Source organism: Hemiscyllium ocellatum, chromosome 1, assembly GCF_020745735.1.
Source record: "Hemiscyllium ocellatum isolate sHemOce1 chromosome 1, sHemOce1.pat.X.cur, whole genome shotgun sequence".
In the NCBI taxonomy this organism is placed as follows: Eukaryota; Metazoa; Chordata; class Chondrichthyes; order Orectolobiformes; family Hemiscylliidae; genus Hemiscyllium; species Hemiscyllium ocellatum.
The window spans coordinates 33,281,826-33,305,669 of record NC_083401.1 but is presented as its reverse complement, the minus strand read 5'-3'; the positions used below and the strand labels follow the sequence as shown (position 1 = coordinate 33,305,669).

Here is a 23,844-nt window from a genome sequence, read left to right as displayed (position 1 = left end):
AAAGATGTTGTGAAACTTGAAAGGGTTCAGAAAAGATTTACAAGGATGTTGCCAGGGTTGGAGGATTTGAGCTACAGGAAGAGGCTGAACAGGCTGAGGCTGTTTTCCCTGACCGTTGGAGGCTGAGGGGTGACCTTATTGAGGTTTACAAAATTATGAGGGGCATGGATAGGATAAATAGACAAAGTCTTTTCCCTGGGGTCGAGGAGTCCAGAACTAGAGGGCATAGGTTTAGAGTGAGAGTGGAAAGATATAAAAGAGACCTAAAGGGGCAACTTTTTCACGCAGAAGGCGGTACGTGTATGGAATGAGCTGCCAGAGGATGTGGTGGAGGATAGTACAATTGCAATATTTGAAAGGCATCTTGATAGGCATATAAATAGGAAGGGTTTGGAGGGATATGGGCTGGGTGCTGGCAGGTGGGACTAGATTGGATTGGGATATCTGGTCGGCATGGACGGGTTGGACGGAAGGGTCTGTTTCCATGCTGTACATCTCTATAAAGTTATGGTAATGTAGAGGCATGGATTAAGGATTGACTAAAGGACAGAAAACATAAGAGATAAATGGATCATTCTCCGTTTTGGGCACAGACAAGTGGAGTAATGCTAGGACCAGTATTTCATAGATGTGATAAAGAAGTCTAAAGACTTTTCTATCCTGAAAGTAGGACTTCTTCAGAGATAACTTAACAGTTTGTCATGTAACAGAACAACAAATAGTTTGAAGTCTTTTTTTTCAGTTGTGCTTTCATATTTCGTATCTTATTTGTACAAAGCACACTGTTGAATCATGATTTTAAATAAATTACAATGTCTTTCTAAATAAGTGCTTCACTAATGTCCTTCACTGAACTAAATCTGCCATCCTCACCTGGTCTGGCCTACAAGTGACTCCAGACCCACAGCAATGTGGTTGATTCTCAACTGCCCTCTGAAATAGCCTAGCAAGCCACTCGATTGTCTCAAGAAAGAAATGAAACTGGACAGACTACCTGGCATCAACCTAGGAACCTGAATAGACAATGGCAGAAAGATCCCTGCTGACCCTGCGAAGTCCCCCTTTCTAACATCTGGACGTTAGTCCCAAAATTGAGAGTTGTCTTGCAGACGAGTCAGCAACAGCTTGACATTAAGGTATGACTCCATAAGTCTGACACCAGACAGCACAATTACCATCCTGGATGTGTCATGTCCCACTGGTGACGCAGAGGCATTCAGTCAGGAGAGACTTCCCTTTGGAGTTCTTAACATTGACTCTTGACTCCATGAAATCTCATAACTTCAGGTTAAAAATGGGCAAGGAAGCATCCTGCTGATTACCATGTTCCGTCTTCCCTCAGCTAATGAAGCAGTGATCCTCCATGTTAAACACCACTTGGAGGAAGCACTGAGGGTGACAAAGGCACAAGGTATGCTCTGTGTCTATCACTAGCAGCAGCTTGACTGATCAAGCTGGCTCAGTCTGCGGTAGGTGGTGAGGGAAACAACGTGAGGGAAAAACATACTCCAGGTCATTCTGACCAATGTGTTGGCTGCAGAAGCATCTGTCGATGAGTACATCCTTAAAAGTGACCACCACATGATACTTGTGTCAATGAAATTCCACCTTCACATTGAGAATACTCTGCGTTGTGCTGTATGGCACTATCCCCATGCTAATTAGAACAGATTTCAAACCGAACTAGCAACAGGCAACCATGAGGCACTGCGGACCATCAACAGCAGCAGAATTATTCTCCAGCACAAAATACAACCTCATGATCCAGCATATTCCCCCACTTGACCATCACCATCATGCCAGGGAATCAATCCTGGTCCAATAGAGAGTTCAGGAGGGCACGCCAGGAGCAGCACCAGGCATACCTGAAGATTAGGTGTCAACCTGGTGAAGCCACCAAACAGGACTACTTGCATGCCTAACAGCATAAACAGGAAGTGACAGACAGAGCTAAGTGATCCCACTCCAATGGATCAGATCTAAGCTTTGTAATTCTGCCACATCCAGTCATGAATGATGGTGGACAACTAAACAACACATTGGAGGAGGTGGCACCACAAATATCCCCATCCTCAATGATGGAAGAGCCCACCACATCAATGTAAAAGATAAGGCTGAAACATTCACAGCAATCTTCAACCTGGAGTGTCAATTGTTGATACGTTGTGCCCTCCTGGAGTTGAGTCCATGAAAAGATCAGACATGACCTTATTGAATGGTGGAGCAGGCTCGATGGGCCAGATGGTCTACTCCTGCTCCTATTTCTTAGAGAGTCATAGAGTCCTATCCATATATTTTTCCAAATGCCTTTTAAATGTTGTTAATGTACCCGCCTCAGCCACTTCTGCCGGCAGCTCATTCCATATGCATACCGCCCTCTGTGTTTAAAAAAAAGTGACCCTCCGGTTCCCATTTATTCTTTCCCCTGTAAGCTTAAAATGATGCCCTCTAATTCACTATTTCCCAACCTTGGGAAAAAGACTGAGTGCATTCACCCTATCTATGTCTCTCACGATCTGATACACTTGAATAAGAGGCCCCCTCAGTCTCCTACGTTCCAAAGAAGAAAGAAATTGTCAATTTCGTTTGCACTCCGTGACCAAAAATGGACACAGTACTCCAAGTACGGCATCACCCATGTACTGTACAACTGCAATATGACATCCTTACTTCTGTACCCTGACTGATGAAAGTCAGTGACAGTGAAGTCAAAAGTAGATAAGGCAGTGAAGGAGGCTTTAGGCACAGAGAACTGTGCATCTGAACCCCAAGGTCCTTTTGGTTGCACTACACTCCTATGATTCACCATGAAACTCCCCCCTTGATTTGACTTTACAAAATGCAACACCTTACACTTATCTATATTAAACTCCTTTTGCCATTTTTCAGCCCACTTCCCCAGCTGAACAAGGTCCTGCTGCAATTTCTAATAAAGTTTCCTCACTGTCCACGAGACTACCTATTTTAGTGTCATCAGCAAACTTATTAAGTTTGCAAGCCTTACAAACTTACAAGCCTTGTACGTTTTCATCCAAATCATTTGATTTACTAACAAACCGCAATGGGCCCAGCACTGACCCCTGAGGCACTCCAATAGTCACAGGCCTCCGGTCTGATAAAGGATCCTTCCACTATTACCCTCTGCTTCCTACTATCAGGCTAATTTTGTACGCAATTTGCCAGCTCGTCCTGGATTCCATGTGATCTAACCTTCCGGAGCAACCCAACGTGTGTACCTGTTTCAAAGGTCTTTCTGAAATTCACGTAGACTATGTCTACCACACCGCCCTCGTCAACCTTTGTGGTCATTTTATCAAAGAACTCAAATTTGTGAGGAGTGTTCTCCCACGTGCATAGCCATATTGACTACTCCTAATCAAGCCCCGTCTTTCCAAACACCTATACATCTTATCTTTCAGAATATTCTCAAGTAACTTACCAATCACAGATGTTAGACTTACTGGTCGTCTTACAGGTTTTTCTTTGCAGCCCTTATTTTGAATAAGGGCACAGCATTCGCTACCCTCCAGTCTACTGGGTCCTCACGCATGGTTAATGATGACGCAAACATATCAATTTCTTCTCTAGCCTGTTGCAGTGTTCTTGGATATATCTGGTCAGGACCAAGAGATTCATACTACATTCTAAAACGTCCAAAACCACCTTCTGTGTTATGGACTGTCCCAAGATATGATCACTAACTTCCCCACCTTCCCAAGTCTTCATGTCCTTGTCCACAGTAAATGCAGGAGAAATATTCATTGAGGACCTGCCCATCTCCTGTGGTTCTGCACATACATGTCCACTTTGGTCTATGATTTGCCCTATTCTCTTTTTTTTTCCTTTAATATACTGAAAGAATCTCTTTTTTGGATTCACCCTAATCTTCTCAGCCAAGGCTATTTCTGTCCCCTTTTTCGCCTTCCTGTTTTTCTCCTTCAGTAAACTTCAGGGATTCCCTTGATTTGAGCTGTCTGTACCTGAACCATGCCTCCTTTTTTTTCTCGTCAAAGCCTCAACACCTCTGGTCATCCAAGGTTCCCTATTCCTGCCAATCTTGCCCTTCACCCTGACAGGAATGTATAGACCTTGAACTCTAGCTATGTCACTCTTATGTTCTCCTCCAGTGGTCCCCAGCATTACAGATGCCTAGCTTCAACCAATTTGATTCACTCCATGTATTATCGAGAAATGGTTGGAGGCATTGGATACTAAAAAGGCAATGGGCCCTGACAAAATTCCAGCAATAGCATTGCGACTTGTGCTCCAGAATGTGAAGTGCCCTTAGCCAAACTCATCCAGCACAGTTACTGGGATCTACCTGACCCATGTGGAAAACTGCGCAGGCCTGTCCTTTGTGCAAAAAGCAGGACAACTCCGATTGCCATCACATTGGTCTACTCTTGAGTGTCAGTAAAGTGATGTAAGGTGTCATTAACACCTACTCAGCAAGAACCGCTTAGTGTCACCCAGCTTGGGTTCTGCTAGGGCCACTCAGCTCCTGACCTCATTACAGCCTTGGTTCAAACATGGACAAAAGAGCTGACTTCCAAATGTGAGGCGAGAATGACAGCTCTTGACATCAAGGTTGTATTTGACCGAATGTGGCATGAGGGAGCCATAGCAAAACTGGAGGTATTGGGACCAAACTCTCTGGCTGTAGTCATACCTGGCACAGAAGAAGATGGTCATGATTGTTGGAGGTCAGTCATCTTAGCTTGAGGGCATCTCTGTAGGAGTTTCTGAGGGCAATGTCCTCGGCCCAACCATCTTCAGCTGCTTCATCATTGACCTTCCCTCCACCAAAAGGTCAGAAGTCAGGATGTTCACTGAATAATATTCAGCACTACTTGTGATTCCTCAGGTACTGAAGCAGTCCATGTTCAAATGCAACAAGATCTGGACAATATCCAGGCTTGGGCTGACAAGTGGAACAATATGGGGGCCACACAAATGCCAGGCAAGATCATCTTCAATAAAAGACCATTTACATCCAATGGTGTTACTATCACTGAATCCTTTACTGCCAACATCCTTTGCATTTCCATTGACCAGAAAGTCAACTGGACTTGTCACATAAACACAGTGGCTACAAGAGCAGGTCAAAGGCTAGGAATACTGCAGCGAATAACTCACACTGACTCCCTAAAGCCTATTCACTATCTACAAGATACAAGTTAGCTATGATAGAATCCCCCTACCTCCTTGGATATGTGCTGCTACACACAAAGATTGACATCATCCAGGAAGAAGCAGCCTGTTTGATTGCCATCACATCCATTCCCTCCATCACCAGCACTAGGTAGCAGCAGTGGGTACTATCTAGAAGATGCATTGCAGATATTCACTGAAGATCCTTGAACAGCACCTTCAAACCTCCGACTACTGTGATTTAGGAAGACATGGGCAACAAATGCATGGGAATGGCACTCACCATCCTTACTTAGAAATATATTGGTGTGCCTTCAGTTTCTCTGTGAAAATATTTGAATTCACCCTTAAACCATTGTGGGTCATTCTGCTACAGTGGTTTAAGAGGGCAGCACACCTTTGAAGAGCAACTATGGACGGATAATAAATGCTGGCCAGCTAGCAATGCCCATGTCTCACGAGTGAATTAAAAAACAGTCCGCTAGTTATTTTCTGACCAGTCTATGGGTAAATAATGATTTTTGTTCGGACTGTTTCAGTGCTGTGTCTGGTGAGAGAGCAAGCCTTGACGTGATATTTTTGTGTCTCACCTTTTTGACTGTTCTTGCTCTTTTGTTTCAAATTTACAATCACTTTCAGGTTGGCTTCACTTGCAATTGCTGAAGCCATCTCCTATCCCTAGGCTGTAGGATTTTTTTTTGTTCGTGTGTGTGTGTGTGTGTGTGTGTGTGTGTGTGTGTGTCACCCCTTTTATATAAAAAAAACCACAAACTACATGACACAACAATTCAACCCATATTGATGATGCGTATTAGCCTTCTCCATCCTTATTCATCTCAGCTTTGTTATTTTCTTGTTCTCATGCTGCTCCTTCGGTGCTGAAAACATAGAGATCTACTTTCTAATCACTTCTCAGGGTAAAGAAGTTTTTCCTGAATTCCTGATTGGATTGGATTGATGAGTAATCATCCTATATTGATGATCTTCCCATTTAAAATTCCAAATATATTCCCTGTAGTCTTTCTGTAATGCAGTTTTTGTCAGATCGGATTGCAGTGGCCAAGGAAATAGGTGAAGTTGGTCACAACAATGCAGAGTTAATACTGAGGCTGACGTTACTGGCTTGGTTCCAATCATGTTTTTGCTGGAAGAAACAATAGTTTGGAAAAGAGCAGAATATTCAGATAAATAGCAGAAAGTGGGGCATAAATGGAAAAAATGATAAAGCGACTGGAAGGGTAGTACTTGGTAATGCTTTCATTCCATGCCAGGGAGACCACAAGGATTGCTGATGCTGGAAGTCAGTAACAGTTGTGAAGCTGGAAGAGCACAGGAGGTCAGACAACATCTGGGGAGCAAGAAAATCAACATTTTGTGCTAAAACCCTTCATTAGGTCTCATTATATGCTAGATCCACACATATGCCTGGCTTGCGTGAATCATGTCTTCAGTGGATAACTATTGTTATCCAAATCTCTTAGTTTTCCATGATGTTTAAATTCAGTTGTCAGAGTGCATGTTTAGAGAATGTCAGTGTTATGAATGCTGTCGGATGTGGGGCATTGATCTGTATGATTCACTGCCTTAGGTGACATACCGGTTGAGGGAATTTTGGGCAGTTTGTATGCAATTATTGCAATATAACATACATCTAGTCAGAGTCAAAGAGTTGTACAGTATGGAAACAGACCCTTCATTCGAACTCTTCCATGCAGACCAGATATCCTAACCTAACCTAATCCCATTTGCTTGCACCTGGCCCATGTCCCTCCTTAAACCCTTCCTATTCATATACCCATTCAAATGCCTTTTATATACTTTAATTGCACCAGCCTTGACCACTTCCTCTGGCAATTCATTCCATACACTCACCACCGCCTGCATGTAAAAGCTGCTCTGTAGGTCTCTTTCATATCTTTCCCCTCTCACCCTAAACCTATGCCCTCTAATTCTGGACTCCCCACCCCAGGGAAAACCTTGGTCTACTTATTCTATTCATGCACCCTGCACAACCTGCAATCTTCGTGTTGCTACATGGTCCGCCTGTCTACTTGTCTGTAATGAGAGAGAATGAAGCATAGTCAACTCTCTTTGAATCAAGAGTTTCTGAGAGTTCCCGAATACAGTGGCAATGAACTTCAAGACTAAGCAAATACTTCTAGCTTCAGGCTTGAAGCATCACACGCAAAAGTTTGTTGTCACCATCATGCTTACACTCCATGTATTTCTTGCCTTCATTGCAGTAGGTGGAAATTTCAGTGAAAATGTCTTAATAAAGTGCAGTCATTACAAACATTGTACATCAGTGAGGTATAGGAAGGACAGTTGCTCCCTGAACATGCAGATTTACTTGCTTGCTGAAAACCCTCTCTCCTGTTCTTCTCTCACTTCAGCAGTTTGTTCTGCTCTGTGAGGCTTGAGTTAATTCTCCAAGTCGTGCTGCATGCCAAGGGGAAATGCCTGTGACTGCACCCAAGTCTGCCACTGACGCGTGCAGAGATTTGAATTTGGCAATGCTCCTTCCACGCCTGCCACGCCGCCTCCTGTGGACTTTTGTAATTTTGGAGTAATTGCAGAATGCAACTTCCAGAAGTAACTGAACCTAGAAGTAGTTGATCCTTTTTTGAAATAGCACAGGTGCCATGTTGTTCCAGGTGCTACCGAGTGTGCAGCAATAAGATTAAAAGGGGACACAGTCTGAAGTGTTGTGCTCCAAAATGGCATTGTTGGAGTCAAACCGGCATTGCCTTCATGATCCCCCTGATCCATATACACTGGCACATGACCACTGTGATTAGAGTAGCATCTGGCATGGTTCAACCCATACGTGTGTCCACATGTATAGTTGCCATTTTTGCAGTTCTCTGGGTATTCGTAACGCGCACAAAATAGTACTAATGGCTCGGATTTCTCACCCACTGTTTTATTCAGTCACCTTTTTCAAAAGAAGATCGATAATGGTTTTATGTTCTTGGTTTCAGGGTGTAAAATGCCACTTTCTGATTTATCATTGCTGCAGCAGTTTAATTGATGTTTGGCGAGAGCAGGAAATTCAGATTTTTTTTCTTCGCTACATACGATTTCTCAAAGTGTAGGTTATAATTTCCTCTTTCCTTGTACTTCTGTCCACTTCTCTCCCCCATAGAAATTCTTGAAAAGGTCTCTGACCAAGCTTTTAATCATCTGACTACATGTTTTTTGTGACGGGATATCAAAAATGATTTTATAATGCTCCCACAAAGCGCATTGAAACATTTTACTACCGTAGAGGCGCTATAGAAATGCAAGTTATTTCAATTTTGTGTTTTTTTTTGTCCATTCTCTCACGCACGTCAGCATGCAGGCAATAGTTTGCTTGATCCACGTTTTGACCCCGGTTCCTGCAGTTCTTGAACTCCTGAACTGCACTCGAGTCTTTTTTTATTCCCTTCTCTGTAATCAGCTGAGAAGCAGTATTAACCTTGCGGTGTACAGTAAAAACAAAATATGTGTGGCGGATCGGCTGCGAAAAAACCGTGGAGAATTAATTTTGCCAGTGTTGCTTTAAGTTAAACTGGCTGATTGATTGTATAAGGCTGAGCTGTTTGCTCAATGACAAAACGGGCCCTTTACCTCGTTGGGGGTGGGCGGAAAATCCACTGTTAACAAAAAAGAGTCTGTTGCAGGAATTCCAGCGGAAGAACTTACTAATATTGTCAAGAAATGTAGACAACCGGACGTTGAATGTGCTTGCTAGTGATTAAGTTGGACCCCGCACAATAATGAGATATAAAATGCACAGGGTTGGTTTGTATTAATGGTATACCATATGATGTGTCCCTTCTGAGCTCAGCTGAGAGTGCAACACTGAACAAGTCAGCTGACCCACGCAGCCTATAAGCTCCAGCTCTGGGCCTCTCCTACTCCCTCACATAGCAGCACTTGGTCTGTGCTTTACTTCTGGGAAAATTGAAGTAGCCGCCATATGCCCAGTATTTTCATATCTCATGTGAAGTGCTCTCAGAGAATGGGGAAATAACGGCTGTGGAGATGGGGAGCTCTCATCTGCAGAGCAAAGGGTTACCTCTAGGTAATGATTCTTCTGATCCTTTTTTGTTTTAGTGAGTGGTTTTTTTTCCTGGTTAAATAAAGTCCGTGCTGGCTCGACTGTGAAATACTTTTGTGTGTGTGTGTGTACAAGCCGCAAGCTCGTTCGAACTTCCCCCTTCCCCCAACAGTACCCCACCCCCTGCGTTTTGCAGGGAGGGAAGATTTGTTCACCGGAGTGTTGTACAGATGGTCTCGTGTGTTGTCCTCAGCAGTACAGGAGACACTTTATTTGTCGAAACAAATGGTAGCACTTTTTGTAGTTCATCATCTCGGCTATTCTATGGTCCAGCTGTTTTTTCACTTTTTTTGACAATGGGAGACTTTGTTCGTTCTGAACTTCCACACCCACCCGCCTTGTTCGGGCTGTTGAAATTAGTGAAAGCGAAGAACTAATCAGAAATTGTATGCTGGGACACTTTTGTCCCCCTCTAATGTTGTTTTATTTTTTCTTTAAGATAAATTATTAATTTAACTGAATGTGTCCCCAAAGCACACTAATCTTTTCCCTTCAAAGAGATTCTGCAGGCAAGTGGGGGAAACAAAGAGAACACCAGCTTTTTGTATTAAAACTATGCTGTCAAAGCCCTGTTCTGAAATTCAATGCTTTTGGTTCAGTAACTGCATGTCTCTCCCAGTGAAGCAGGAAGGTCTTCAGTGAATCTGTATGCAGCAAGCAAGGACAAGCTCAACACTTCTTTTTGTTTCAGAAAACCTGATCTTTTGGCCGCACAATAATATCTTAAGATGATTTTATGTTGCTTTAGAAAAATAGTTCAGGTGTCAACGTTTTGTAGTTAGCTATTTAAGTTGCTTTTATTTTGTTTGGGGGGTCTAAGAGCTCAAGCTACTAATGATTTTTTTCACAAAAGAGTAACATCTTCCCTTGATAGGGAAATACAAAGCATCGATTCATCTTGTCCACATTTGATGCAAGGAATTGTAAATGTCTCATTATTTCCTTTTAAATAGTTTATTTAGTGAATTTAAAAATAGCTGCATCCTAGTGTAAATATGATGAATTGGTATTGTTTTATGTTTTTATTGGGAGTATTTTTTGACTGAATGACTTTCCAATTACAATATTAATATTTAAATGGTACGCTTGGCACTTTCTAAAGTTTTCTGTGTTGGCCTTGATTTATTGTACCAGAAAACAAATTAAATAACTGTCCCTTTGTCACCCAGCTGAATTTTGATGTTTATATTTGAATTTAAAACCCACTCTGGCTGTGCATTTTATTAGGTTAGTTCCATTTTCCTTTAATTGAAGTTGCATGACATTTCTTTTTGGAGCTTAATTTTGCAAATTGCAAGAATCTGAAAGCTAACATGATGAGGAAATCATCTAAATATCTGAAAGGAATGCTGTGTAGATATGTTTTCACATGTTTGTCATCTACATAAGTGGATATCACTTCTTAGTGAAAGAGAACAACTAAGAATAAAATATCATTGATAGTGACTTTGTATTGCCATTGATATAATGAGTGGGAGAATTGATAATCAAAGTCTTCCACATATCTTAAATGTAAAAAGAAAGAGGAAGTGCAATGAATGATCGTTAATTTATTAAATTACTCCTAAATAAGTAATTTTGAAGGTATAAATTTAGTATCCAGGATATAGTCAGTTTTGTACCTGAAAATAGATTGAAGGACGAAGCTTTTAAATTTTCTCAACTAGAACCTTTTTATGGAACAATGGTGAATCCAATGTCTCCTCTTAACTCATGACTGACTTGCAATTTCTAAATATGATGCCTATTCAGATGCAATTTTTGTTCTAACCAGCTCTGTGAAGGCAAACATTGACAGAGAATAATTAGTAAGGGGAAAAAAGCATTTATCAAGAATTAGTATGGTTTTTCACCTATGTTGACATCAAATTTTGTGTTGAATGTGGTAAGGTGACAGAAATTGTATTTTCCGGATTTCATTTGTTTTTATCTTGGCTAACAGTTTAAGTTGGTAGGAGAAATGTTTTTTTAGAATGTTTTCATTAGTTTCCTGGTGACTGAGTTTATGCCCACAGAGGGGGAAAAAAAAGGCTTGTTCTTAAATTGCCTCAATGGACGGTGCAATATTTTTAATCAGTCTGATTTTCTCCATGAACCTTTTGCGGTGGATAAATTCCTCTCTATATTTGGTCTAATATGCCTTTGAAGTTTTTCCTATGAAACCAGCACACAACTGATATCCTTCCCCCTGTGTGAAGAGGAGGAGTTTATCCAGTGAAGTAGAGCATGAGAGACTATTCTCTCCTTAACACGCCACTCCTGCTACTGTCTGATAACATATCAGCACTTAGCACAGCCATTGACAAATCTACAACTCCACCATTTAGCATTTCCATGGCCAGAGGGGAAAAAATACTGCTGGATTAGACAGAGACAAAAATATCAGGGGTTTGCCCAAACTCAGAAATCTGTGATTACTTTCAATTTTTTTGTAAGGGAACAAAAATTAATATTAATTTTGTGATATGCAGGTTTAACCCAAACCTATTTTCCTACTCTGAACTTCACAGTTGGAAGTGGACTCACATCACGTTAATGAGGAGAATGCCTGCCATTGCTGTGGTCTCATATGACAACAGAGAAAGTGAGGACTGCAGATGCTGGAGAGTCAGAGTCAAAAAGTGTGTCACTGGAAAAGCACTGCAGGTCAGGCAGCGTCTGAGGAGTAGGAGAGGCGACGTTTTGGGCAAACTCCCTCCAGGGCTTATGCCCGATATGTTGACTCACCCACTGCTTGGATGCTGTCTGACTTGTCATTTTCGAGCGCCACACTTTTCAACTCATATTGCCATGGGAAAACTGGTAGTTACCCAAAGAAACCCTGAGTTTTAACGCCCTACCCCCCGTGCCACCTGCAAGTTTGTTTTGTGACACAAATGCAAAGTCTTTCTTTGTGTAACTAGGAAGCTGTTGTGCGCAAACCCATTAATTCAGCAATCTCTTGCCTTGTTGGCAAGCTGATTTTTGGGATTAATTTTTGTGATTTTCTTTAATCATTTGCTTTTGTTATTGGTGGCAGGGCTTTGTAAGCCAGAAAAAAATTGTTTCTGGCAATTTCTGGTGTAAGCCCACCAGTTTATGCATTTTTTTAATGGAGTATTTGACAGTATACCAGGAATGGGCTTGAATGCATGGCATTCTTAACCTAGCAGCTTTCTGCTCTGATCTAGACAATGTTTTGTACAAATCAGTCACTGCATTCAACTCTATACTTTATGAAACTAAATATTTATAAAATCAAAATTGTATTTTAAGTGACTGTGTTTACTTTCACTCACTTTTGGGCTAATGTGTATTTGAACACTTGGGGCCTAATTTTCCAGTTCAATGTAGGAATCCAGAAGTGGAATGTGATAGATCCTAAATAGCATTCCCCTTTCTTTTGCCAGCCTGCTGTTTTGGGGAATTGGGGGTTTCACGGACTCTTGATGATCCGAGAAGTTAGTCTACTAAACAGTTAGTGGGCCGGATGCAAGTGTTGGGGTGGGTGCTGAGCGGGAATCGAGTTGATAAACCTGGGAAAAGCACCATGCCTGACCCAAATCAGCAGTGTGGTCTCGCAAAGAAAAGGCAGTTTTCTTCTGTGTCTGTCCTGGTCACTTTGAAGAACTGAAATATTGAGAAGGGAAAGACCATTAAATTTTTCTGTTATTCTTTTGTCCATTTTTTGTCTACTCTTTCACATTGAATAAAACTGTTTTGGTGCTGCCCTCACCCCAGCTGGAGTGGAACACATTTGCAGAGCTCCTGACAGCCATCCAGATGGATGAATATCTTGATCTCGTCCTGCCCAATTGACGAGGAGGCGAGTCCGCTTTAACGTTCCCTCAAAGCCAGAAAGCTCCACAAGCCGTCATAGCTTCTGCTTCTGTAAGCTGCTGCTGTGCACAGACCTCCAGTGGTCTGCAGAATGGCATTAAAAAATCCACTCTATTCCATCTCCTACCCAGCTCCTGTTACCCAGCTCTTCCCCATTCAATAGAATTTAAAATTGAGAGTGGCAAAATGGCACACAAGCCAATGCTACCACCACTATTTTTGCCTTCTGCCTCCCTTTTGTCCCAGCCCTGAAGCTGGAAATTCTGGCCTCTGGCCACTCTGTTCATTTACATTCTGGGCTTTAATTCAGATAAATGTGAGGTGCTGCATTTTGGAAAAGCGAATCTTAGCAGAACTTGTACACTTAATGGTAAGGTCCGAGGGCGTGTTGCTGACCAAAGAGACCTTGGATTGCAAGTTCGTAGCTCCTTGAAAGTGGAGTCGTAGGTAGATAGGATAGTGAAGAAGGCATTTCCTTTATTGGTCAGAGTATTGAGTATAGGAGTTGGGAGGCCACTTTGCAGCTGTGCAGGACGTTGGTTAGGCCACTTTGGGAATGTTGCGTGCAATTCTGGTCTCCTTTCTATCGGAAGGATGTTGTGAAACTTGAAAGGGTTCAAAAAAGATTTACAAGAATGTTGCCAGGGTTAGAGAATTTGAGCTATAGAGAGAGGTTGAATAGACTGGGGCTGTTTTCTCTGGAGCATCAAAGGCTGAGGGGTGACCTTTATAGAGCTTTATAAAATCATGAGGGGCATGAATAGGATAATAGACAAGATCTTATCCCTTGGGTGCAGGCGTACAGAACTAGAGGGCATAGGTTTAGGGTGAGAAGGCAAAGATATAAAAGAGACCTGGGGGCAACGTTTTCACACAGGGTAATTGAGAGTGTGTGTGTGTGTGTGTGTGTGTGTGTTGCGGGGGGTGGGTGGGAATGGGCTGCCAGAGGGAGTGGTGGAGCTTAGTACAATTGCAACATTTAAGAGACATTTGGATGGGTATATGAATAGGAAGGGTTTGGAGGGATATGGGCCAGGTGCTGGCAGGTAGGACTAGATTGGGTTGGGATATCTGGTCGGCATGGACGGGTTGGACCAACAGGTCTGATTCCATGCTGTACATCTCTATGACTCTAGTGTTTGCCCCAATCGTTTTTTCCCAGTGCATATCATTTCATATTAGCGGATTTTTGCTTATTCTATTGATCTGTCAACTCTTTGCACTGTTGTTTTACTTCTGTGTTATCAAGACCTGGCTCTCAGTGGCCAAGATCAAAACATTCGTATCAGCCTTGAATAAAAATTGGCCACAGTCGCAAGGCTTGAAGTATACTTTCTGGCCCAGATAACATCTTTTACTCTGCCATCCAGGGTTCTAACCATGCTGTTACTTTTCTTGATTCTATTTGTCTTATTTTTGTCTTAAAATATTTGTGAGACCCTCTATTGAACACGTCCTGAAAATCCAATGTACATTATATCCTATTGCAACTGTGTGATCTCTCCAGTTGACCACTTAAAAACAAATTCAGAATGAATTTTTCAAACACTGCTTACCTTTAACAAGTCTCCACTGTGGCTGTTCTTGGATAATTTTTGCATTTCTCAGTATCCATTTATTGTCCTTCAAGTTATTCATTTATTAGGCCATGATTCAGGAGTTTTGTCTTCCTGTGCATGTGCAATGCTTAATGTGTTTGTGCAAAACTTTTTTTGTGCATGTATTTTAAAGCAATAGTTATGCTGTTTAAGCAAATTGCTGTAAACATAGCACATCGATTAACTTTTAATAAGTGTGTTCGGCAGTGGATGTTAATATCAAAGCAATGAAAGTCATGGTGTAAATGTCTCCTCCCATGAGGTAGTGAGTGGGGAAATGATTAGGTCACTTGACCACGGAGAGATACTTGCTTACTTCCCTGACCAATTTACCAAATTCTGGACGAGAAGGTCCATTGAGACACTTTTTTAACGCTTTTAAATGCTTATATGAAGACCTTCTGAGGGTTTTAATTTCTCACCTCCCTGGTTACTTAGCTTCATGGTGAGAAAAGTGGCTAGTTTCCAGACTGGGCAGCCAGGGGATCTGTCTGCTGGGTTTAGGGAAAATGGCCTCCAGACCTGATAATTGGAGGCATGGATTTGGGGGAAAGAGGGTGGCATCCGAAAGGTTTTATTCCGAGATAAATCGTTGGCTCCATCATCCACTTGAAGTTGAAAGTAGCTGATGAAACTTTATTCTGGATCCCAGCACCCCTAATCCAGAATCTGGTTTCCAGCATCTGCAGTCATTGTTTTTACCTATATGAGACTTTATTACCAGTCTCGTGACATCAGCAGCAGTAATGAGCACCTTAACCTAAAAGGACAGAGTCTGGTGCAGTATTGAGACTCCAGCTTTTGGAAATCTAAGCTGATTATTACAAAAACTCTTTACAGTGCAGATAGAAGCTGTTTGGCCCACCAAGTCCACACTGACCCTCCACAAAGCTACTAACCTCACAAATACTATTGTTGTAATTCCATATTTACCACACAACCCTGGCTATGGGCAGTTAAGAAGGGCTCATGCCCGAAACGTCGATTCTCCTGCTCCTTGGATGCTGCCTGACCTGCTGCGCTTTTCCAGCAACACCTTTTCAGCTATGGGCAATTTATCATGACCAACAACCTAGCTTGCACAACTTTGGACTATGGGAGGAAACCCACGTGGTTAGAGAGAGAATATGCAAACTCCACACAGATTATGCATGCTTTTAGTAAGAATAGTAGATCAATGGAAAATGAATTAGTACATGAACTGTCTTTGATACGTCTTTGCCATGAAGTTTTAAATTATTCAAACAATTTGCTATATGATGATATGACTACTTGGGAGTGAGAATTGTGTCAGTCATGTTCACATTTAAATCAAATGACCTTATTCACTAAACTCTTAATTTGATAATTCTGGCATGTCATTAACAAATACCATAACCTGAGTTATAATCATTCTAATCTTTTTAAAAGTATTTTGAACCAAGAAATGGGAAAACAACTTGAGTATAGAATTTCTTCCCTGCATGAAGGAAAGCTTTGTGGGATGAAGCTAAAATTGTTCAGTTTTCAGCCTGAACCACGGAACACAGAACAACCTTAGTCTCTTGGTTAATATATAGCATGTTATTGGTCCAGAACGGCAATATTACTAATGTTGAAATGAAGTCACAAGGTAAATATTAAATTTCAGGTCATACTTTATACTTTTCAGGCTTTGAATATAGAATTTAAGAAATCAGTGATCACTTTTTCAATGTCATGAAATGTGATGAGGAAATTTTAATTGAACTGCAGTATTGTCGTCCTTTTTTTTAAACAAGGAGACACATTCTAGAATAGAAACTTTTAAAAGGAACTTTAAATAGGAATTTGTAAACCCAGCTTGGGTCATTTTTGGGTTGATATGCTTATTTGCATTATGCTTCATTAACAGAGAATGTGAATAGCAGTACACATATGCTTTACACTTTATTATTAATACATTGTCTATTAATTATATTTAGAAAAAGCATTATGGCTATCGCTGGGTTCCAACAGATGAAGCAATGAAGATATTTTTACACAAAAATGACTACAGTGTGCACAGTGGGTCCTTTTCATTGCTTTTACGAACTTTCTACCCTGTAGTGCAAAACTGACGCAACCAAACAAAAAAACCTGTTAATCAATAATTGTCTTTTAATGGAGTTCTTTGTTGCTGCCATAGCTCACTGAATATTGATTTTCGTGTGTTTGGCCATTTATAGACCTGTTTATGCAAACAATAACATCTGAATTTGCATTAGTTGAAGGTTTTAAGTACAAAAGTATATTATGATTTTAATTTTTAAAGATCATTCTCCAATTTTGGTGACCACAGGATTAATGCATCACAGTGCTATGCAATTGAAATTAATTATGAGTCATTTAGTGCTTCAACAAATTTCCCATTTTGCAAGTCTACTTTTGCTTAAGCTCTCCTTATAGATTGGGCAGGAGATCAAACTTTGGTCAAATGGTTCCTAATAAGATCAAGTACTGTCTATCTTTGTTGTACTCTGTATTGACAGGATTTGACTGCTGTGGTTTCTTTCCACAGTTCAAAGATGTGCCCTGTTAGGTGGACTGGCCATGCTAAATCACTTGTAGTATCCAGAGATGTGCAGGTGCAGTGGGTTAGTCATGGTAAAAATGCAGGGTTACTGGGACAGGATATTGTCTGGTTGACTGCTGTCTTGAGGGTTGGTGTGCACTCGATGGACTGAATGGCCTGCTTCCAGGCTATAGGAATTCTGTGATTCTATAATTCTATGAATGCCACGTTTGACCTGCATTAAGGGGGCCTAGCCAAAGTGGAATAAATGGAAATTGGGGGAAATGTGTCTCCTATTTGGAGTCAAACCTGAAGCTGATTGTTGTTGGAGATTAGTCATCTCAGCTCCAGGATATCTCTGCAGGAGTTCTTCAGAGTAGCTTTCTAGGTCCAGTCTCTTCAGCTGCTTCACTAATGATCTGCCTTCAAAAGTGGAAATGTTTGCCGGTGATTGCACAATGCTTAGCACCATTTGCAACTCCACTGATACTGAAGCAGTTCATGTCCAAGTGCAGCAAGGCTCGGATAATATTCAGGATGAGCTGAAAAGTGGCAAGTAACGTTCACACCACACACATGCCAGGCATTGACCATCTCCAGTAATAGGCAATCAAACCATTGCCCCTTCACATTCAATGGTATTATCATCACTGAATCCTCCATGATCCACATCCTAGGGGCTTAAAATTGACCAGAAAGTAAACTGACCTCACCATATGAATGAAGTGGCTACAGTAGCAGGTTAGTGGATTGGTATACCAGTGAGTAATTCCTTTCCTGACTGCCTAAAACTTGCCTGCCATCAACAACTCGAGTGTGAAGAAGTACTCTCCACTTGACTCTGAGTGCAGCTCCAACAACATGCAAGCTTGACCCCATCCAGGGCAAAACAGCTTCTTGATTGGTGCAATATGTACAAACGTCCACTCCCTTCACTGACGCGTAGTAACAGTGGTGTGCACCATCTACAAGATGCACTGCAAGAATTCACCAAGGGCAATTCTGAAGAACAATCACTGGACCCGAAAAATTAATTCTGCTTTCTCTCCACAGATACTGGCAGACCTGGTGTGAGTTTTTCAGCAATTTATGGTTTTGTTTATGGTTTCCAGCATCAGCAGTTCATTTGTTGTTTTTTTTTGTTTAGTCTTGAGAGCCCTCTGCAGTAAAGAATACGAAAGAGGATCAGCGTGAAAGTGCTATGATTTGGGCAAAGACCGAGTGCAAATAACCAATTTAAGTACCTGATGGGGTCAGTGGTGGCAGAAGATGGAAGTGGAAAACAAGTAATGCATCAGCCCTACTTGGAGTAATTGGAAAGAGCAGTGGAGTATCGTGACATTAAAGCTGTCACTCAAACTGAATGCCAGTTGTGAGACTAGTGTTGTTATGTCGTGCAGAAATTTGAGCAACATTAAGAAGAGAGAAATAACAACTGGGTGCTAATGAGATCTGGATATAAAGATTGGTGTGTGCAGTGTTGAGAAATGACAGATAAAGAACCAGTAAAACAGGATCAGTAAAGATTTGTGGGAATATCAAAGAAAAGGAACTGTAGGGATTACGGTGGACGTGTGGAGAGGTGAGTGATGGAGGTGGAATTGTCAGGAAGAAAAAAGTTTAGAAAAGATGCAATGGTTCCCTTTTAATCACTTGGCTACTTTCTTCTATACTTTGCTTCTGGACTCCTGAAACTGAAACAGAGATCACAGTCTCTAATATGGGTAAGCCATCGAGGACTGAGATGAGAAATTTCTTCACCCAGAGAGTGGTGAGCTTTGGAATTCTCTGCTGGTGTTTGACGGCAAAATATTGAATGTTTTCAAGAAGGAGTTAGATATAGTTCTTGGGGCTAAAGCGATCAAAGGATATGGGGTGAAATGGCATCAAAAAGGCCAAACCCCTGTTCTTCTTTTCTTTGTTTCAGCAATACACTGTTATGAAGGTGTAGGTGTGTATTGTACCTTTTAAGAGAGACTAGAAGCTGGCATGAACTTAGAGGCACAGAGTGTGCTGAAACAAATTTAAAATGTAACATTTGACTGTTAAACCAATAGTGCAACTGAGTTGGCATGGTACATAAAGATTTGAATTTGGCCAGTCAGATTGTTTTGGAGTATAAAACTGGACATTTTGAACGGTTAGGGGAGAACTGCCAAGAAAACCAAGAAGTATCGACTGTGACCCAAATAGCTCTCTGAAAGGTACCTTTCTGTAAGAAAAGTTGTACAGCAAAAGACCGAAGAAGGGACAACCCAGGAAAGCCCAGAGAAAAATCCACAGCGTGAAATCTACTAAGGAGAACAAATCTACAAATCCACAAAGCTGGCTATCTTTGAAACTTTTTGTAAATCTTAATTGGGTTTTATTTTATTGGACCAGCATTGTGGAATGGGAGGTAAAAGATAGGTTTAAGAGAAAGGAGTTGTAAATAGTGGTTTTAATGTTCTCTTCAAAGTTTGTGCGAAGATTTGTAGCTCGGGTGCTTGTTGTAGTGGTTCTGTTCGCCGAGCTGGAAGTTTTTGTTGCAAACGTTTCGTCCCCTGGCTAGGAGACATCATCAGTGCTGTGGAGCCTCCTGCGAAGCGCTTCTTTGATGTTTCTTCCGGCATTTATAGTGGTCTGTCCTTGCCGCTTCCGGGTGTCAGTTTCAGCTGTCCGCTGTAGTGGTTGGTATGTTGGGTCCAGGTCGATGTGTTTGTTGATGGAGTTTGTGGATGAATGCCATGCCTCTAGGAATTCCCTGGCTGTTCTCTGTCTGGCTTGCCCTATGATAGTAGTGTTTTCCCAGTCGAATTCATGTTGCTTGTTGTCCGAGTGTGTGGCTACTAGGGATAGCTGGTCGTGTCGTTTCGTGGCTAGTTGGTGTTCATGTATGCGGATTGTTAGTTGTCTTCCTGTTTGTCCTATATAGTGTTTTGTGCAGTCCTTGCATGGTATTTTATAAACTACATTAGTTTTGCTCATGTTGGGTATTGGCTCCTTTGTTCTAGTAAGTTGTTGTCTGAGCGTGGCTGTTGGTTTGTGTGCCGTTATGAGTCCTAGGGGTCGCAGTAGTCTGGCTGTCAGTTCTGAAACGCTCCTGATGTATGGTAGTGTGGCTAGTCCTTTTGGTTGTGGCATGTCCTCGTTCCGTGGTCTATCTCTTAGGCATCTATTGATAAAGTTGCGCGGGTATCCGTTTTTGGCGAATACCTTGTATAGGTGTTCCTCTTCCTCTTTTCGCAGTTCTGGTGTACTGCAGTGTGTTGTAGCTCTTTTGAATAGTGTCCTGATGCAGCTTCGTTTGTGTGCGTTGGGGTGGTTACTTTCATAGTTTAGGACTTGGTCTGTGTGTGTTGTTTTCCTGTGTACCCTTGTGGTGAATTCTCCATTCGGATGGAGAATTCACCACAAGGGTACACAGGAAAACAACACACACAGACCAAGTCCTAAACTATGAAAGTAACCACCCCAACGCACACAAACGAAGCTGCATCAGGACACTATTCAAAAGAGCTACAACACACTGCAGTACACCAGAACTGCGAAAAGAGGAAGAGGAACACCTATACAAGGTATTCGCCAAAAACGGATACCCGCGCAACTTTATCAATAGATGCCTAAGAGATAGACCACGGAACGAGGACATGCCACAACCAAAAGGACTAGCCACACTACCATACATCAGGAGCGTTTCAGAACTGACAGCCAGACTACTGCGACCCCTAGGACTCATAACGGCACACAAACCAACAGCCACGCTCAGACAACAACTTACTAGAACAAAGGAGCCAATACCCAACATGAGCAAAACTAATGTAGTTTATAAAATACCATGCAAGGACTGCACAAAACACTATATAGGACAAACAGGAAGACAGCTAACAATCCGCATACATGAACACCAACTAGCCACGAAACGACACGACCAGCTATCCCTAGTAGCCACACACTCGGACAACAAGCAACATGAATTCGACTGGGAAAACACTACTATCATAGGGCAAGCCAGACAGAGAACAGCCAGGGAATTCCTAGAGGCATGGCATTCATCCACAAACTCCATCAACAAACACATCGACCTGGACCCAACATACCAACCACTACAGCGGACAGCTGAAACTGACACCCGGAAGCGGCAAGGACAGACCACGATAAATGCCGGAAGAAACATCAAAGAAGCGCTTCGCAGGAGGCTCCACAGCACTGATGATGTCTCCTAACCAGGGGACGAAACGTTTGCAACAAAAACTTCCAGCTCGGCGAACAGAACCACTACTTTAATGTTCTCTGTTGGACTTGGACGATAAAATTGTTAAGTTTTAGTTAGCGATCACTGGGATAGTTCTTTGCGCCTCAAAATTTAACAGATTAAGGCACGAGGTGAGCCTCTCTGTGTCGGGTTTAAATTAGCAGACGGGTTTACTCCGTGTTGTAACAACTCATGTAACTTGGAAGCACAGAACTTTTGTAAAATGCTATTGCTTTTCAAAAGTCCATTTCTTGTGTCCAATTCTGATGAGTGCAAGGTGAAATCTTTTGATTTCTATTCTTTTAATGGTGTTGAATTGTGCAAATATTTGCTGCACTTGTTCCATTTACACCAAGCAGTACAAATCTGTTGCTTATAAGCTGTTTTCACATTTTCATCTTCAGCTGCCCCTGTACGAATGGTACACACAGTTATCTTTGTACTCTGCTGGTGGAAGGAATGCATGTTGAAAATGTTGGATGGGGTGCCAGTTAAATAGGCTGCTTTGTTTTGGGTGGTTTCAAGCTTCCTGAGTGGTGTTGGAGCTGCACTCATCCAGGCAAGTGTAGAGTATTTCATTATACTCCTGTCAGGCACTGGGGAGCATGGAGGTGAGTTACTCATTGCAGAATGTCCAGTCTCTGACCTGCTCTTGTTACCACCTTGAGTCTAGTCTAGGTCAGTTTCTAGTCTCAGGATGTTGATTAGGGACTCAGTGATGATAGTGATATTGAGTGTCAAGTGGTAATGGTTAGATCCTCTCTCGTTGCGTATGGTCATTGCCTGGCATTTTGTGTGGTGTAAATCTTCCTTGCCATTTATCGGCTCAAGCCTGAATGGTGTCAGCAATGTTATGGTATGGTTCTACCAGGCTAGTAATGTTTAGTTATTGGATTAACTTTTCCAGGTAAAACACTTTTTATGAGGTCTTGGCCAATAAATAGAAGATTAGATGAAACTTTGTTAGCCATGTTACTGAAGCTTCATATTAGGTGACAGAAATGAATGTAGGCCTACATTTCCAGCTAAAATTAATGGAAGAAACTTGCTATTGAGGGTAGTAACAATGAACAACCTCAATGGAATCTGTCAAAGTGCATGGACACAATTTGGAACAGTTTCCTATGCCTCTTGGCTTCTGGACTAATGTACATAAAAATTATTATAGACACCTTTAACACTTATCTGTTTACAATTAAAATGTATACACTTTTGGTCATTATCTTTCCAAATTCTTTCTGTTTTCCTGTTATCCTTATTTTAGTACTTGTTATTCTTTATCAGTGACTTTCAAGCCTTGGCATCCAGTTAAGAGATGTGAACCATTTCCTTCAAAGAGCATCTGCTTTAAGCCTTGTGCTTTGAAGATTAAAATGACCAGTTAATTTTCGTGTTAATGAGCAGTGCATTAGAAATACCTACCAAATGTGTCTTCAGAGTTGTGGCTCTAGGATCAGCCTCATTAGCAATGCAAGGATCCACAGAACCCATAACCAATGATATGGAATTTCCTAGGTGGGCAGTCATAGCGAATCATTTGACTATGAGCTGAATCTAATTAACAGAAAATATTTGACTGTAAGAAAAGTCTTTACTATATGTTTAAAATTTTTGCAATTCTTACGTGGCCTTCATATGGCTAAGTAAATTGTAGATCAAGAGCAAGTAATTATCAAAATTTAGTTTATGCTGTTTTAAAGGAAAGGATACCTTATAATTTTATTAAGTGTTAATAGAAACATTTTAAAAGCTTATTTGCAGGCCTTTCTGTTGCTTTGAAGCTGTTCATGGCAATCAGGAAAAATGTTGAATCTGATTGGAATTGAACTTGCAAGTAACTCATGTTCCATAAAATCCATTCCCCACACTTAGTACCAGCCTGATCCATTTTATTCCAGAAGTTATATTATGATGGGTATTTAGTCATTTTTCAATTTCAGAGACTGTTTTCCAAGACAGTTTACAGAATTGAAAACATGCATACATTGCCATTTGCAAGATGAGTGCTAATTAATACAAATTGATGATGGGAAGTTCGAAGTATTCACTGTGATGGGGGTGGGGGGGGCAATTGTTTGATATTGTTTCACAAAAAAAGAGTAATTGGGCCTCAATTAACCATCAGTCAATTTTTTAAAATGGTTTTTAAGAAGTAATTACTGTTGCAGTTGTGTTCTCCTATGAAGTAACTAAGTGTACATATGGGCTGCTATTCTTTACAATTGCAGACCTCTGCTGTACATGTAGAGGAGAAAAGACTTGGAAACTTCCAGAAACAGTTTGCTGATTCACTTTTGCTTAACTGATATCCTGGTAAAGTAAATCCTTAGCATATTTTGAGGATAAGCCAGCAAGGCCTTCAGTTTTTGCAGTGTGAATATGACAGTAGATTTAGTTTCATATCCATCAAGAAGGCTGCCTGTCA

The 23,844-nt window shown here is 41.4% G+C and overlaps 1 protein-coding gene across 6 annotated transcripts in view; it reads left to right on the top strand.

Annotated features, from left to right (window-relative positions):
• Positions 1-23,844, top strand: part of ctbp1 (C-terminal binding protein 1) — a 235,193-nt gene that overhangs the window by 128,309 nt on the left and 83,040 nt on the right. Inside the window, exons 1-2 of one of the 6 annotated variants that reach the window (XM_060845155.1) lie at positions 9,057-9,220; positions 16,617-16,698. The exons of 3 other annotated variants lie outside the window; for them this stretch is intronic. In XM_060845155.1, the coding sequence (XP_060701138.1) occupies positions 16,659-16,698 (40 nt within the window). In that variant the 5' untranslated portion in view covers positions 9,057-9,220; positions 16,617-16,658. Of the gene's footprint in view, positions 1-9,056; positions 9,221-16,616; positions 16,699-23,844 lie in introns of those variants that run through there. 2 more of the 6 variants (XM_060845233.1, XM_060845077.1) reach the window with 2 other exon arrangements.